A 17,161-nucleotide genomic window follows, 5' to 3' on the forward strand; every position below is an offset into this window, starting at 1 on the left:
ACTGCTATAGTGCTTTTGCATGTGAAAATCCCAAGTTGATACAACCATCCATTAGGACAGAAAAGATATATAAAGAGTTTCAATGTCACCAAGGCAGGCATTCTGGCAGCTAAATCAATCATTCGAATACATATGTTCAAGGCCTTTACATTGACAATTTTCATTTAAGAAATATCATAAGAAGTTATTTAATTAAAATCAAATGTCTCTATGACCACCTCTGTTCAGGAGAGTCAGGTACATGTAAAACATGATTCTTTTAATGAATTCCATGGTGGCCATACTGGAGGTCTAATCAGCACCATTTTCATTTAAGACCAACTAGATAAGGCAAGATATATTTTAGTGAAAATCAAATATAAAAAGCATCCATTAATTGCAGGGCCTGAAAATTACGTTTGTCTGAGGTCCAGGATGATTCTTTTTAGCCAAAGACCTGACCTATGTTAGCAGCACTAGCCAGTCGAATGTGTAACATTTGATACTTTCTTTCTTGTTACTATAAATTTAAGAAAATGCACTATTTAATCGTCAAATCATCTGAAAAGTGTATAAAAGTATGACACAAACAAAGTCAATCAACAGTAAGAGACTTGTGAAGTATGTGTGTGTGTATGATTAGGATTTTTAACGCAGCTTTAAAAAAAAATCAGTCATATCGTCACGATGTCTGCAGCATGGCAGTTTATAGTAATGTCTAGCACTTGGGCATCATCCCACAGACACATAGCATGATATCCCACCCAGTCACATTATCCTGACACCAGGCCGACCAGTCCTAACACTATCTCTTAATGCTGAGCACCTAGCGAGGCAGCTGTTAGTACCATTTATGTAAGTCTTTCATATTACTCGGCCGGGGTTTGAACCCATGACCTCCCGCATCCGAGGCATATGCTCTAACCACTAAGCCACTGGTGTGGTTGACTTGTGAAGTAAAAGGTTAAGGAAATCTGCAAATTTAGCATGCAATATGCCAGCCTTTATTACTCAAACCTTTGTCTGTTCTCAACCACAGTTAAAACTAAGTATCAACAGTATGAGTATGGGGTGATTAAAGCTGGATAATCTTTCTCTGATTTTGATTTAGCTTGTAACATCCAGCAAAAGAATGGCCTAAATCTGGGACAAAATTTCAACAACAGTCACTGATGTATATCTTTCTTCAACTCCAAAGTTTGTTCCCTCAAGGCACCAATTAAAAGAGATATTTGAGTCCCAGTCCATAAGCATTCTTGCTGATGGTAACACTGATCCAGCCATTTTTGTGCAAGAGATGGTGTTTGCAGGGTGTCTTGCCTGCAGATATGATGCCCATCACCAGAATGATGTCTATCATTCCACTCGCTAGTGCCACATCAGATGGTATTTAGGCTGCAATCAACATTGCCATAGAAAGTATTGGAACTAAAATAGATTCTTTGAAACCAGATACAGACAAATATGGAAACCATCCCTCACTTGTGCAAATTTTGATGGAGCACCTGTCAATTTCGGATCAAAGGTGTGAATGTTCCTAATAGTATTATTATGCACTGTGCTGCCCATAAACTATAACTAGTTGCAATAGATGCAAATAGGAAGTCATCATTTTTGCCAGTACTTGAGGATACCTCTTAGGACATATTTGGGTTTCACTATTTCTGCCCTAAAAGGAGGCATGAATTGAAATAAGATGCAAATGTAAACTAAACTGACTGGCACATTTTAGCTCAATCAAGCATGTTCAGTGGCTTGTTGTTGTTGTTGTTGTTGTTGTTGTATGGTTCAGTGGCTTGTAAGTAAGGAAACAGTTCTGTATGCTCTTGAGAAGAACCTGGAAACAGCTGTTGTAAATCTTGAGCATGCATCTGCTGCTGGCAACCATGGTGATGATAGATGCTGCTGGCAGCCATGGTGATAATAGATGCTGCTGGCAACCATGGTGATAATAGATGCTGCTGACAACCATGGTAATGATGCAAATAAAGCCAAAGGCTATCTAACAACTTAACATCTATGACCTTCTCAAGAAGGTTGTGTTTTATACTGACTATTTGCCCATCATAGCTGACATGTTCAGGGATTTCTGGACAGAATTACTTAACATGGTAGAGAAGTGTGTAATGCAGTTAAGTGGTCTGTAGATTACCATGGCAAAATATGGAAGTATTTCTGCAAAAGCAAGACCCTGTAGCTAAAGACCTGGCGATGCTTCACTTATATGAACCTGTAACATTTCATAAATTTTATGAGGTGCAAGCAATGCTAAACAGAACTAATGCTAAATACCTGCTGTACTGATATGTGGCGAGTGCCTACTTCTCAGAGGAAGACATGAAACAATCCTAAGCAATGATTGGCTTACATTAAAACTGAATATTAGGTTCCTTAGGACCAACGCTTTTGATGATATGTATAACTTAGTGTTGAGGGAGTGGATGTTTGCAGACTCGGCTATAGCTAAGGTGACTGACTTCACCATCTCTCAACCTACAAGTGCTTGTTAGATGTTTTTTCCAAAGCCAACAGTGTGAATGCTAAATAAAAAAAGTCCTTGACCCGAGAGAATTTTCCCAACCAGTTTTTCACCATGTTACAAGGACCAGATTTCTGTCCTGATGCTATAACTGACCAGTCTCATAATATTATCCCTCTTTCACTCATTAGTAATTACATGCTGTCATGCTTCACATTGTACAAAACCAGTATTCTTGCCACTTGTGTCACCTTGTACAAGAAAAGCCTTTAGGACAGAGCTGCTTCACCTTGTACAATTAAAGCCTTTAGGACAGAGCACAGTTTTCATCAAAACTGTTGCAAACAAGCAACATATACATCTTTGTAAAGAATGTGCCATAACTTGTCAAATTCAGAAATGGGGGCAAACTGACAGGGGATGAATTGTTAAAGTTGTCCTAATAAACTTTGAGACGGGTAATATATCACACAAAAAACTTTATTTTGACTACAAGGCATGATATTAGCTACAAAGCATTAATTGCACACCAAAATCACCTCTTTAAAAATGTTTGTCTTAAGATTTTCAATGCCAACCTCAAGTCCAATATCAAAAGCTAAACTCATGGGCTTCTGGGCAAAATCTGGAACAGTGCTAAGTACACAACATAAATATCCAAAATACTGGCAGGTAAGTTTCACATCTGTGGTGCAATAACATTACAAATGATAACAAGCTTGGCGGCACGTTCACTATTGGTATCAAGCACAAAGATAAAGCCCCCGTCTTGCACCGAGTCAACTTGTGGAAAACGAATTTCAAGCCTCCCCCAATTCCCGACTGGATATTTTTCATGTGCTGGCACTTCTGAAACATACCTTCATCATGGCATGGGAAAATCTTATCATTTTTTGGGGGTGATCATCAAGTTGAAGATGTTTGAGATTTTACATAACTACCTCATAATGGCTACTTAATAATTATGCTCAAATTTCTTTTAAAAGCAAAACAAAACTTCATTCCTTAAAGAATTAAATGCTTTTTGTGTTCATGTATTAATGAACAGTTCAAGGCATATGAGATCCCTGCTTCCAGGTCACCTCCACAATCTAGTAATGGACCTCTAAGATTAGGTCTACAGGCTTCTATAAACAGTGGAGTGCACAGGACTCACATTTTTGGAAAATGTATCCCAGGATTTGAATTATCAAATTCCTACTGAGAACAATGAAAGAAATAAAATGACTTTTTAATTTTTGAGGGAAATTCTGCACTTACACTAGATATGTGTGTTCTAAGAATATGACACCATATGATGAAAATACAAGTCACTGGCCAGATCCAGCCTGCAGGCTGTATTTTTGCCCTGAACTAGACCATGGGATGAACGTGTTTAAGTTTCATGGCAATTTTTCAGTTTAACAAAAGCAAGGATAACAAACTTGTGCTAATGGATGGACAACAGATAACAAGCAATCCCATAAGCTCTTCTGGTCCATGACAATAAGAACTAATACCTGACCAAATAAACTTGGAATATAAACCTATCCAGATAATTTAACCATATCCAAGTCCTACAAGATACAATGCAAAAAGTATTGATGTTAAACACCTTGAAAAGGTATATAAATTTTTTAATTTTTTAAAACTGACATTGGGGCTATTCATTTTCAAACAAGGCACCATTGTTCATGGTTTCAACCACTAAGGAAACAGAGAAAAATGCTTCCATAAGAATACTTATTGCACATGTGTTGTGCAACAGCAATGTACAAGAGACAACTAAATGTACACTCCCACTGTTTGCAAAGTCATCTATCCAAGATAAAATTTTCTTCCAGGTCAGGACTATCCCACCAGTTCAACATCTAAATTACATGTAATCAATAAATCAGTAACCTGCTACATTAACATCACTGTATTGTCGGTACAGGTAGCTTAAGAAGGTGTTAAGCTATCATATCTGTTACATTAATGTCGCTGTACCTTAGGTATAGGTAACTTGAAAAGGTGAAAAGCTACCATGGTCTGATACATTAAGGTCATTGTACCTTGTGGTACATGTAGTTTAAACAGTTGAAAACTGGGTCAAAGTGGGTATCAATCAGGAATAAAATCTTACACACAAAATATGTAGACAAGATCATGTGTCAGTATTTATGCATATTTATTCTACAAGTTTAATCCACATTCATAGCAGTACCAGTACATCTGTACATATGGACACCCCACCCCCCCCAAAAAAAAGCAACAAGTCTCTGTTTCTGTTATGGGAATGAAAAGTTGTAGAAAAGAGTAGAATGGTCAGTGCTAATTTCTTTTTACTATTTTCATATTTAGCTCATATAAGTTTATGTCAAAGTTTCCAATCTAAAGTTACTGGTTTGAAGGTGAAAAATGAGGCACTTTGGCACCAACTCTTTTTTTTTTTTGGCATTCATGATAAAAAAGTTAAAAGTTAGAGGTTATTAAAATAAAGTATGCTTGATTACCAGAACCACACTATATCTGGGGCAAAGTACTAAAACTAAATTGATGCAAAACTAAACATTATAGATGGACTGTAGAAATACATAAATTAAAAGAGCACAGTTTTTAAGACCACATCGTTTATGATATGACTGTTAACATACGTTCAGCTTATTTGCAACTTCATGACATGCACTGTTTTATACTTCAAAATTGACTGTCCAAACAGTCCACGTTTTGATATGCAACTTTATGACCTACACCATGTTATACTTCAAAATTGACTGTTCAAACAGTCCACGTTTTGATATGCAACTTTATGACCTACACCATGTTATGCTTAAAAACTACCTGTCCAAAGAGTCCACGTTTTGATATGCAACTTTATGACCTACACCATGTTATGCTTAAAAACTACCTGTCCAAAGAGTCCACATTTTGATATGCAACTTTATGACCTACACCATGTTATGCTTAAACCTACCTGTCCGAAAAGTCCACATTCTGACCTGCAACTTGATGACCTACACTAGGTTATACTTTTTTAAAAAACTGCCTGTGCGAAAAGAGTCCAGGACAGGACACCATTTATACTCATTTAAAAGTCAAGTCCACAGTTTCTTATCAGTAATCAACAGAACAAACAGAATAGACCCAGAGCTGTAGGCATATTATGCTGTGGCAGGTCAGAATCATTGTTGTTTGCAGTTGGACACAACTTATGAGTGAGGAAAAATAGTTATTTATTGTGTTACTACTTCAAATAAGAAGTTCTTAATAATATAATTAAGGGTTAAAACAGAAACATACAAAGATCACAGCATGACAAGAGAGTTTCAATGAATGCTAATATTCTGTCACTTGACCAAAAAGCACTCTATAATTAACATTGGAAAAAAGGTCATTTTAAACTAGAAAAAGCAATCCATAATTAACATTGGATAAATAGGGATTTTTAAACACCATAAAGCACTATACAATTATCAGTGGGAATACAGATCTTTTTAAACAACAATGATTTTACAGAAAATGAGATTTTTATACTCAAAGCTTCAGCAAACAGCAAAAAAATATGTCAACCTGGTTTATAATAAATGATGGATTCCTGTATACAACCTAACACATGCTGAGCAAAGAGTTAGTGCTGAGGAGAAAAGTGTGTGTGTGTGTGTGTGTGTGTCTGTGTGCACATACATGCATGTTTATATGTATTATACATGTATGCACCAACCACCACCCCCCCTTAATGATCAAATCCAGGCTCCATCCTTGCAGATTCATACCATTCCTTACAAGCAAAAAATCTTTCATACTGGTATGTTATCCAAGAATCCTACCTGTTTCTGTGTCGGACATACCGGCAGATATGAAGTCTGATCAATCAATCCACAACAGAATCAAAAGACTGCAAATCTCCCCAAAATGCTATCAATATATAGAACTTAAGGTTCTACTGCCCAACAAGGACAAAACTATTTTCTTTGACTGTAAAGTGATGCATCAGCCATCCTGTTTGTCAAAATGTAAGGCCCTACCTAAGCATGATGAAAGAAAATCCTAGATTACCAAGGTGGGCAATAAATTTACCTGTCAATGATGACTATATATAAAAATAAACCCCTAACATTCTTCTTTTACCTAGTGTTATGGTTCACTTATCTGTCTCAACTATGGATCGGTGATGTTTTAAATCTGGGATATTAAATACTGTCTTACAATGAGAATACAATAAATATGTGTGTGTGTGATCTGGATTTTTAATGTAGCTTTAACAATTTTTCAGTCATATTGCTGCGATGTCTGCAGTGTGGCAGTTTATAGTGATGTCTAGCAATGGGGCATCATGCCACAAACATGTAGCATGATTGTCCCACCCAGTCACATTATCCTGACACCAGGCCAACAGTCCTAACACTAACCTCTTAATGCTGAGCGCCAAGCGAGACAGCTGGTAGTACCATTTTTGTAAGTCTTTGGTATGACTCGTATAGGGATCGACCCACAAACTCCCGCATCCAAGGCAAACGCTCTTACTACTAGGCCAAGTGGAGCGGTAAACATTATATATATATATATATATATATATATATATATATATATATATATATATACACACACATAGAGAGAGAGAGAGAGAGAGGGAGAGGAGAGAAGAGAAGAGAAGAGAAGAGAAGAGAAGAGAACAGAACAGAACAGAATTATAAATATACAGCAGAAAGAACTGAAAGTGCTATCCCTGGATTATATAGTAGAATGCTTGATAATAGTAGGCAGAATTAATATTTAATACAAATAATACTATCATACGTTTACCTGTGGACCTGGGTTCAAAATCATGCAAAATGCTAGTGTGCCGAATTCATTTCATTCTGTATCACGTTCGTGGTAACTACCAACCTGAATGTGATCTTTTTTAACATTTATAAATTTAGAATATACATATTTTGAGGACTTGTGGAGGAAATGGCATTAGGAGTTATAAGGAAATACAGTCATAACTTAACTGACAAAATGGTGTTTTGCTGCTTTTGGATCAATATCTATAATTATGGTACCATATGTGCTTTTTAACACATACTTTACCACTACTAGACAATCTGATCTTTTTTTCTTGCAGGTTAACACAAGACCTCAACAGAAAATGCTCCAAAAAAAACATAAAAATTGACAACTGGACAAAAACAAACTTTATCATGACTGAATTCCAATTTGTTTAGATCAAGGATTTTGCAACATGTTTCTCTCTTCCTTCTGTCCAAGCACACTTAACTTACGATACAACTTGCTTATAAGTTGGGTCCATCTGCAAATAACATAAGACTCTGATCTGCTATTGCTTACTGTCTTTACCAGCAGCTCAGGGTCAATGTTGTCTGCTTTACTGATTACTCTAAACAATGGTAGATCTGAGTCTATGCAAGGAGTATATAATGTAAATATTACCTGACATAAGTAACATGTAATTTATCATCAGCATTAAGTCAAAGATGCAATTATTTTTCATAAGTTTAACTGACTTATATCCCCCTTTCTATTTAACTCCCATAAGTTATTCTGCTCACAAACTTTCATGGGGAAACAAATAAATAAGTTTCTAGCTGATTTATTTTCACGGAATACAAGATTTCTCAATCACTTTTGTCTACTGGAGATTTCCGAATGTGAAAAAAGGTGGAAAACAAACACAAATACAACAACCATGAATTATTTAGCTCATAATGACATAATTTCATTTCAAAATGATCGTCTTGAGGCATAATTTGTTCTGAAGATAGATTTGTTAGTGAAGCACATATACGAAAGTAAATAGTTCATGTGTACTTGCAAGGTGTTGACCTGGAATTCTACTGGGTATAAAGACAGGTAGGTAATGAAGTAAACAATAACATGTAAAGGCTGTAAACCAATCTGGATTAAATCACATCTCCACTGTCCTACACAAAGATCTGACAGCGACCGCTTAGGGATCATGTTCGGGTGACTTAATTTCCAATGGAAATGCATCTTTCAAAAACCTGACAGTGAAACAGATCGTTTGGCATAAACTGGTGGTCTTCAGCCACACTGCTCTGTCTCCTAATGCAAAAATGTAAGACTTTGTCTGATTGGTTGATAAAAATAGCAATTTATATAATAACATAGGTCACCAGAACATGCCCTTTCAATTGTTGCTGTCAGATCTCCACATATAATTAAGATATGATTTTAATCAGATTGTGATGTACACAAAGTTTAACAGCAGAGTTACGGTATATCAGCACAATCCTGGCTATATAGTTCCAAGTACGTTTAGTAATATAAGAAAGCATACAAAACAATAATAAAGGTAATAAAATACAAAGTTCTTAAAAATAAAGTCAAATTTTTTATATAAACTTACATTGTTAAAAAGGCAAAGACAAATTCTTATCATGGGACATCATCCCAGGGCAAACAAGTTGGCTATATTAATTGCCTCTTTTGACATGCAGTAGGTGTATTCTACATACCTGAGCCCAAATGGATAACAGTATGGGATATAATTTAAAAAATCATGAAAATCATTTATTTCAAAAATATTTAAAAGAAACACGAAGAACAGCATTGATAATGCTACTAATGTATGTTTAACTTCACTATGTGAGTGAACTTTTAGATTTAAAGTGTCATGGACTGTTTGATCACCAGTGTAAAGCTTATCTTCCCTTCTTAGTCATTACACCATGTATTTTGGCCACATGACCACAAATACTGTGGAAACTAAACATTGGTATTAATAGTAATTTTTGGTAATTAAAAACAGGTCTAAATATTTAATTCGCTCTGGTTACATCAAGGAATTTAATTTTCTGTTATTTTGAACCTTCACCATAAAATGACCAAATCCAACTTAGTCTGAATAATCTCTTAAACATTCCATGTACTTGGAAAGCTGAGGTTATTGTGTCATCAGTGACCACAATGGTTAATGTGACATCAGTGACCACAATGGTTAATGTGACATCAGTGACCACAATGGTCAATGTGACATCTGTGACCACAATGGTTAATGTGACATCACTGACCACAATGGTTAATGTGACATCTGTGACAACAATGGTTAATGTGACATCAGTGATCACAATGGTTAATGTGACATCAGTGACCACAATGGTTAATGTGACATCAGTGAAAATGGTTTATGTGACATCAGTGACAACAATGGTTAATGTGACATCAGTGACCATATTGGTTAATGTGACATCAGTGACCACAATGGTTAATGTGACATCAGTGACCACAATGGTTAATGTGACATCCGTGACCACAATGGTTAATGTGACAACAGTGATCACAATGGTTAATGTGACATCAGTGATCACAATGGTTAATGTGACATCAGTGACCACAATGGTTAATGTGACATCTGTGACAACAATGGTTAATGTGACATCAGTGATCACAATGGTTAATGTGACATCAGTGACCACAATGGTTAATGTGACATCAGTGAAAATGGTTTATGTGACATCAGTGACAACAATGGTTAATGTGACATCAGTGACCATATTGGTTAATGTGACATCAGTGACCACAATGGTTAATGTGACATCCGTGACCACAATGGTTAATGTGACATCCGTGACCACAATGGTTAATGTGACATCAGTGATCACAATGGTTAATGTGACATCAGTGATCACAATGGTTAATGTGACATCAGTGACCACAATGGTTAATGTGACATCAATGACCACAATGGTTAATGTGACATCAGTGACCACAATGGTTAATGTGACATCAGTGACCATACTGGTTAATGTGACATCAGTGATTATAATGGTTAATGTGACATCAGTGACCACAGTGGTTAATGTGACATCAGTGACCACAGTGGTTAATGTGACATCAGTGACCACAATGGTTTCTATACATGAGCACTATGATCTTGAGACACCTGTTGAGACTCTCGTGTACATTTATTTATTGGGGTTGTTTCAAACTGATTTGGAAATGTTTTCGACTTATCATTTTCTGGTGAATTTTTTAAACAAAACTTGAAATTGCATGTATAACTGGAATTTGATGAAGTATTTTTCTTATTCCTTACAATGGGGTGTACATGTATAGTTTCTCCTTTGCTCATTAAAAGTTGTATGGCCAAAATACATAGCATAATGACCAAGGGCAAATAAACCTTCATAAAATATCCTGTAAAATATTTACATGATCCTGGTGGACTAATGCAAGTGCTAGATTAAATCTGTTCATAATGGATGTTTAAATTTAAATACAATCACACTGTGTGGAGGGTGAAAACTGTCAGAGTCAAGTACTTGTCATTGTGACAAAAGTCAAAAACTGATAACAGGAATATCTATCTGCATGTGACCATTGTTCAAGCAATGGAGACTGAACTCATTGATACACACATAATTATATCATGTCTGTTATCTTTCAGTACACATGACCATTACAAATCATAAAACAAGAACAATAACTTGTGGAAAAGAAAGGATAGTAGAATCCCTGCAAGATATTTACCTATAACCCTTTGAAGTCTATTACATAATTAATCCCTGTCCAGCACTGGAGCTCATCATACATTTTGCCAGTACATACATAAAACCGTAAACAGCGCTGTCTGATGTACCTGCATATCAAGTAGCCCATGAATCTACCTGATCTACCAACAAACTGTAAACAGCACTGTCCCCAAATGACATTGCCTGATGTACCTGCCTATCAAGTAGCCCATGAATACCCTAATCTACCCAAAAACTGTAAACAGCACTGTCCCCAACTGACATTGCCTGATGTACCTGCCTATCAAGTAGCCCGTGAATACCCTGATCATCCCACAAACTGTAAACAGCACTGTCCCCAACTGACATCGCCTGATGTACCTGCCTATCAGTAGCCCATGAATACCCTTTATCTACTGACAAAAAATTGTTCAACAATTATTATTACATTATTCAATACAACACAAGCATGGAAGTCATAAAAGTAAAAACTCTACAGTTATGTACACAAAACATGTTTATATTATACTTTTAGTCTCTCAATGTTACTGAAACAATTGGCATATACCTACAGTGCAGTGCTGGAAAAATTCACAAATTTTTTGTTACTTGCCCAGAATAGACATTTCCATACATTTCACAACTATTTTTTTTAAATGTGTCTTCCATAAATTTCATTAAAATCCAGAACATATTAGCAGCAAATTCTAGTTGACTAGTACAAGCTTCCAAAACTGTAACAAGCTGCCTTATTTACTAGAGATGATACTTTTTTCAGAAAATAGTTTGACGTTGACTGTTTTATAAACACCAGCTGTTGATCTAAATCCTGACCTTGTTTCAAAATTTATAGCGACCAGGGAAACAAGTTCTATTTTTATTTTAAAATGATTGGTTGTTGTCGAGGTCATGATGGGACTTCGTGTTTAAGACGTAAACAATTTATTATTTTTTATTTCTTAGAGTAAAATATTGGTTTTTGTCAGAGTTACACTGGGTGTGCGTGACTTTTAACAAGTACCTAATTTCTATAAGCTTCTAGAATATGATCACATAACCTCTTGTTTACATTTTAGGAGATAATATGACCTCTGTTTTGGAGAATTATTCTCAGTTGCGGCTGGGCATTCTCTTACACTGGATGTTGTATGTTTTGCTGTTTGGAGTTATTTCAAATTACTTGGATTCAAAAGGATTAATTTTATTATTTTTCTGGAAAATATGTATGCTCGTGCGAAATTGTTGAACAAAGACAGTTTTTTATAAAAATTTATTCAAATATCTGAAACTGGAGTGATAATTCTTGTTTGTACAAGGAACTGTAGACTTCAACACTACAGATTGCAGCATACGTGATCGTCTTCCATCTTGGATTCTTCATCAGGATTCAAACTTGAAATCACTAGAACATTTTGTTGTTAGGACTTCAAAAATATTATTCTTGGATTATTCTTGGATTATTTTGATTTCATTCTATAAAACAATAAGTTCATATTTTTTTATTCACAGCATTTTTCCAGGAAAATAAAGTATTGTATTTTTTTCAAAGCTTGTTGTTTTCACTCTTTCTTGTGTTACAGTTTATTCAAGCCTAAACATGTGACATAAGAGCAATACCAACTAACCAATAGTGTGGTGCATTGTATATCTGCCGAAAACAGTGGTGGCAATTGACCTAAAAAGGATACTTTGTAAATTTAACATCAAAAGTATGACTATGTACCAGAGGGAAGCCATTACAGGTGTATTTGAGTGAAAGGTATTTGTGCAAACATGGACTGGCACTGGAAAATTGCTATTTATCAGTCCATTCAAGCTGTGTACTCCCCTTGTCTATATCAAGTAGGAACAGTGTTCAAATTTGAACAACTTAATTTTGATTGGATGCAAATTGGTTTGCCACCGCATCTAATCAAATTGACAGACCCAAAGCACAGAAATATCTTCTCATTATGCCAAGGTGTAAATAGGGTTATCAGAACCTTGGCTAGCGAAGATGGGCTTTAGGGCACTTTTAACACATTACTGGCTTTAGGGCAATTTTAACACATTCCTGGCTTTAAGAGCAATTTTAACACATTCCTGGCTTTACGAGCAATTTTAACACATTATTGGCTATATCATACCATTGACATGGGAGCTAAATGCCTTTCCAAAGTATAATTTCTATGTAACAACTGACAACATAGACACTGATTAATTAATGACATCACCTTTGTCCACATGCAAGATCAAGAAAATGAAATTAAACAGGGTACAAGTTAAATATCTCTTTAAAGATAATCATAATGACACAAGATCTGTAAAAAAAATCTTGTGTTATTAACTGCCATCACGACAGTTTTTGTTAACATTATTTCACTTTTTAAAATAATCTTATAAGCTGACCTCTTTATGCAAAATATATAATGGCCTAAATCATTTTATCATGAATAACTTGTTAGTCAAGAGATTTCTAGCAAGAGACCTAAGTGAATCTGGTATCACTCACCCACCATTCGTAACAGTCAGCCATTTCACTAAGCAGACTTGAGTAGCAGTGTAAAAAACCATACTATGTAAACACCTACCAAAAATATACATTATGTTGATTTTACATTTTTTTTACTATATCCTAATAAAAATTATTTTTCAAAGATGGGAGCATAATTAACACACATCATCTCTTGCTCATAATTAAAGACATTTAAGATGCTGATGATACTAAAACTAAACAGATCAAACAAATGGCTTAAAGAGTGGTAATAAACCCAGTCAATCAGTCTCTCCTGCAAGATCACCTCATTAATCTGCATCAATCATTACTGAAACAGTCCAAGATCCTTCCAATTAGATAAACTCAATAATGTGTGTGTACAGCTCGCTCATTAAAAAACCAGTACACGATCTTAATAATATACAGTAGCATATATTCCAAATTTGATCAGAAGACTGGTAACAAACAAAGGCATTTACATGCATGATTATCTCATTAATATGCATGAATCTTTCTCATTATCAAACCCATCAAGGGTCTTGATGATATAAGCATATATTTCATATCTGATCAAAACTGGATCAAAAATATGGACTCTTATTCAGGTCTCTTATTTCAATAGGCATATTAAAAGTCCATTCTGACTGCTGTACTTCAAACATACTTCAAAAACTATTAATAACTTAGACAACAAAGAAGTAATTCGAATTAAAAATATCTAAACTTTTTAAGAAATTTTGTTTGATAAGTGGATGCTTACAATTTGTTTATGTTCTGGTTTTAATGGTCTTTTTAACATGTTATCAACAATATCATACCAAGAAAATGGGAACTATGTGTCTTCCCAAGAACGCACTAAGGCAGCTGACGTACCAACCATCCTTTGATGAATCTGATGCCCTACCAACTAAACTACCATGGACCCATCATTAAAACCAATAGATCCAGTAAATATTGCAGAGTTTCAAAATCTTTTCAGGTCCATTATGTGTGTGTATGTGTGTGTGTGACTTGGATTTTTTATTTTTCAGTCATATCACTACGATGTCTGCAGTGTGGTAGTTAATAGTGATGTCTAGCACTGGAGCATAATGCCACAGACATGTAGCATGATGTCTCACCCAGTCACATTATCCTGACACCAGGCCGACCAGTCCTAATACTAACCTCTTAATGCTGAGCACCAAGCGAGGCTGCTGTTAGTACCATTTTGTAAGTCTTTGGTATGACTCAGCTGGGGATTGAACCCACAACTTCTCACATCTGAGACTGATGCTCTAACCACTAGGCCACCTGAGTGGTTCATGGTCCATTATTTCACAAGAGTTATGTGAACATGATGTCCTGCATGTTCATCATGTTAATGATTTAACTACTGTATGACTTACAAAAAACTTAAATGTCCATACCACAAACAACTTAAATGTCCATACCACAAAACCTGATATGTACATACCATGGAAACTGATATATCCATACCACAAACAACTTAAATGTCCATACCATAAGCAACTTAAATGTCCATACCAGAGAAACTTATATGTCCATACCATAAAAACTTTAATATCCATACCACAAACACTTTAATGTTCATACCACAAAAAGTGTAATGTTCATACTACAAAAACTTTAATATCCATACCACAAAAACTGTAATGTTCATACCACAAACAACTGAAATGTCCATACCACAAAAACTTAAGAAATCAAGTAGAATGCAGCAAACTGCAATTGGAGTTAGCTGGCCCTAAAAATCTGTTTGCTTTACAAGTGTCCCAGGGTATTTGTGATTCAGCTACATTCCAAATGAAGTACTCATTAAGTATCCAAGGAGAATGAGTGCAAATGCACTACCAAAGAATGAAGGAATTTAATCTTGCTTTCAGGCACACCTTTTGAACAAGTAAAACCTATTTGTTCCTGTACACCAAGGACATGCCACATCTGACTGTATAAGCATGAGAGCATGTTATAAATTATACTGTCTGAAATCTTGTACAAACCAAAAGGTCAATAACTGATAATAAAATCCACTGTACATACAATCTTTTTATGGTTATTCTCTGATTTTGCAAACGTATATACTATGCAAGCTGAAGGTCTTTCATTCCAGAGACTTGGTGCATACCACATTCATTTATATATACAACACATCCAGCAACATAAAACACCAAGATCTGCCATCACATAATTCACAGACTGATCATGGCCTATGCTGTTTGTATGAAATTGCAAAAAGAATGAACTGAGTATACTTTCATTTGAACACACACTCAGATTTGCTATCACACAATGCAACAAGAGATCATGCTCTACACTGCTGGTATGAAATTACAAGCAAAATGAAGTGTACACTTTGATTTGTTCATGAATTATACCAGTGCAGACATGGGTCACTGATGTTTGCAGCACAAGTACTTATTTTACGCAGATTACGAATGTTAAGTCTCAATTTTACGCAGATTATGAATAGTAAGCCTCAATTCCTTTTTAATTTACCTTTCTTAATTTATCAAAAAAGTCTGAATGGCAATCATTTCCAATGGAGTTACAAGACTTGTCTGTCTTTTTACTACTCAAGTTTCAAATCTTCTCTTGTTATAGAGTTCAGCTCTTCAATTGCAGTACTATCAATATTATTTAACAACCACTCATTTCTGCACATTATCAATCGATAACAATTAACGTTACCTTAGTTACCCATTAAATAACAATGTAATTACCATGTATCATTTCCTAGATGTAAAATGTGCTTTATATAATCTCCTTTACAAGACATGTCTTTCAGCATTTTAACAAGAAAATGTTGTTCCTACATTATGTATTGGGTCTTTCAGTGTTTTGGCAAGAAAATGTTGTTACCCACATTATGTATTGGGTCTTTCAGTGTTTTAACAAGAAAATGTTGTTACCTACATTATGTATTGGGTCTTTCAGTGTTTTAGCAAGAAAATGTTGTTACCTACATTCTGTATTGGGTCTTTCAGTGTTTTAGCAAGAAAATGTTGTTACCTACATTCTGCATTGGGTCTTTCAGTGTTTTAGCAAGAAAATGTTACCTACATTCTGTATTGGGTCTTTCAGTGTTTTAGCAAGAAAATGTTGTCACCTACATTCTGTATTGGGTCTTTCAGTGTTTTAACAAGAAAATGTTGTTACCTACATTCTGTATTGGGTCTTTCAGAGTTTTAGCAAGAAAATGTTGTTACCTACATTCTGTATTGGGACATTTGCTATCTCACGATGCTTTGACCCCCTAGGATAAACAGATTTGGTATGTGGGAGGGGATGTTGTTTGCATATTTTGCAGTGTTATTCATAAAAGTATAATGCAATTGGCCAGGATATTGTCAATTTATTCCATAATTCCAATGTTTTGCCATGAACTCACACCAGGACGTACTAATCCACCATTTTGTTCAGCAAGTACTATGCAATCTGACTGACTATTTGTCACATGACCCTTTTCTATAAATAGCACCACATATGTGTACTGCAGAGTTTCACTGTTATCTTGTCCGGTATTTAAAGCAGACAGAAGTAAAGCAGTGGGTGACGCTGTACTCATTTCATCCATTCTATCTTGACATTACGGGAAATTCCAGAATCTATTTATTATTCATGATGTGATGTATGCTATCGTATTGGTTTATAAGATTTAACCTGAGGTGAATTATCACCACTATTTCCTATCTGAGTGAGGGCAAGAGATCATGACAGATTAGATAATTCTGGGAAACTCGAAATTGTTCCTTCCAGAATGGATAGATAAGTATATTACTTCAGCTACGT

At 35.3% G+C, this 17,161-nt stretch overlaps 1 protein-coding gene across 2 annotated transcripts in view; it reads right to left on the reverse strand.

The window, feature by feature from the left end:
- The window catches only part of LOC149779668 (ATP-dependent translocase ABCB1-like), a 142,764-nt gene that overhangs the window by 112,820 nt on the left and 12,783 nt on the right, over positions 1–17,161 (reverse strand). Inside the window, exon 1 of one of the 2 annotated variants that reach the window (XM_089940490.1) lies at positions 6,247–6,403. The exons of the other annotated variant lie outside the window; for it this stretch is intronic. Within the exon in view, the coding sequence (XP_089796616.1) occupies positions 6,247–6,265 (19 nt within the window). The 5' untranslated portion in view covers positions 6,266–6,403. Of the gene's footprint in view, positions 1–6,246; positions 6,404–17,161 lie in introns of those variants that run through there. 2 annotated transcript variants of the gene reach the window in all.

Source organism: Sinohyriopsis cumingii, chromosome 17 (assembly GCF_028554795.1).
Source record: "Sinohyriopsis cumingii isolate HCF-2022 chromosome 17, ASM2855479v2, whole genome shotgun sequence".
Classification (NCBI taxonomy): domain Eukaryota; kingdom Metazoa; phylum Mollusca; class Bivalvia; order Unionida; family Unionidae; genus Sinohyriopsis; species Sinohyriopsis cumingii.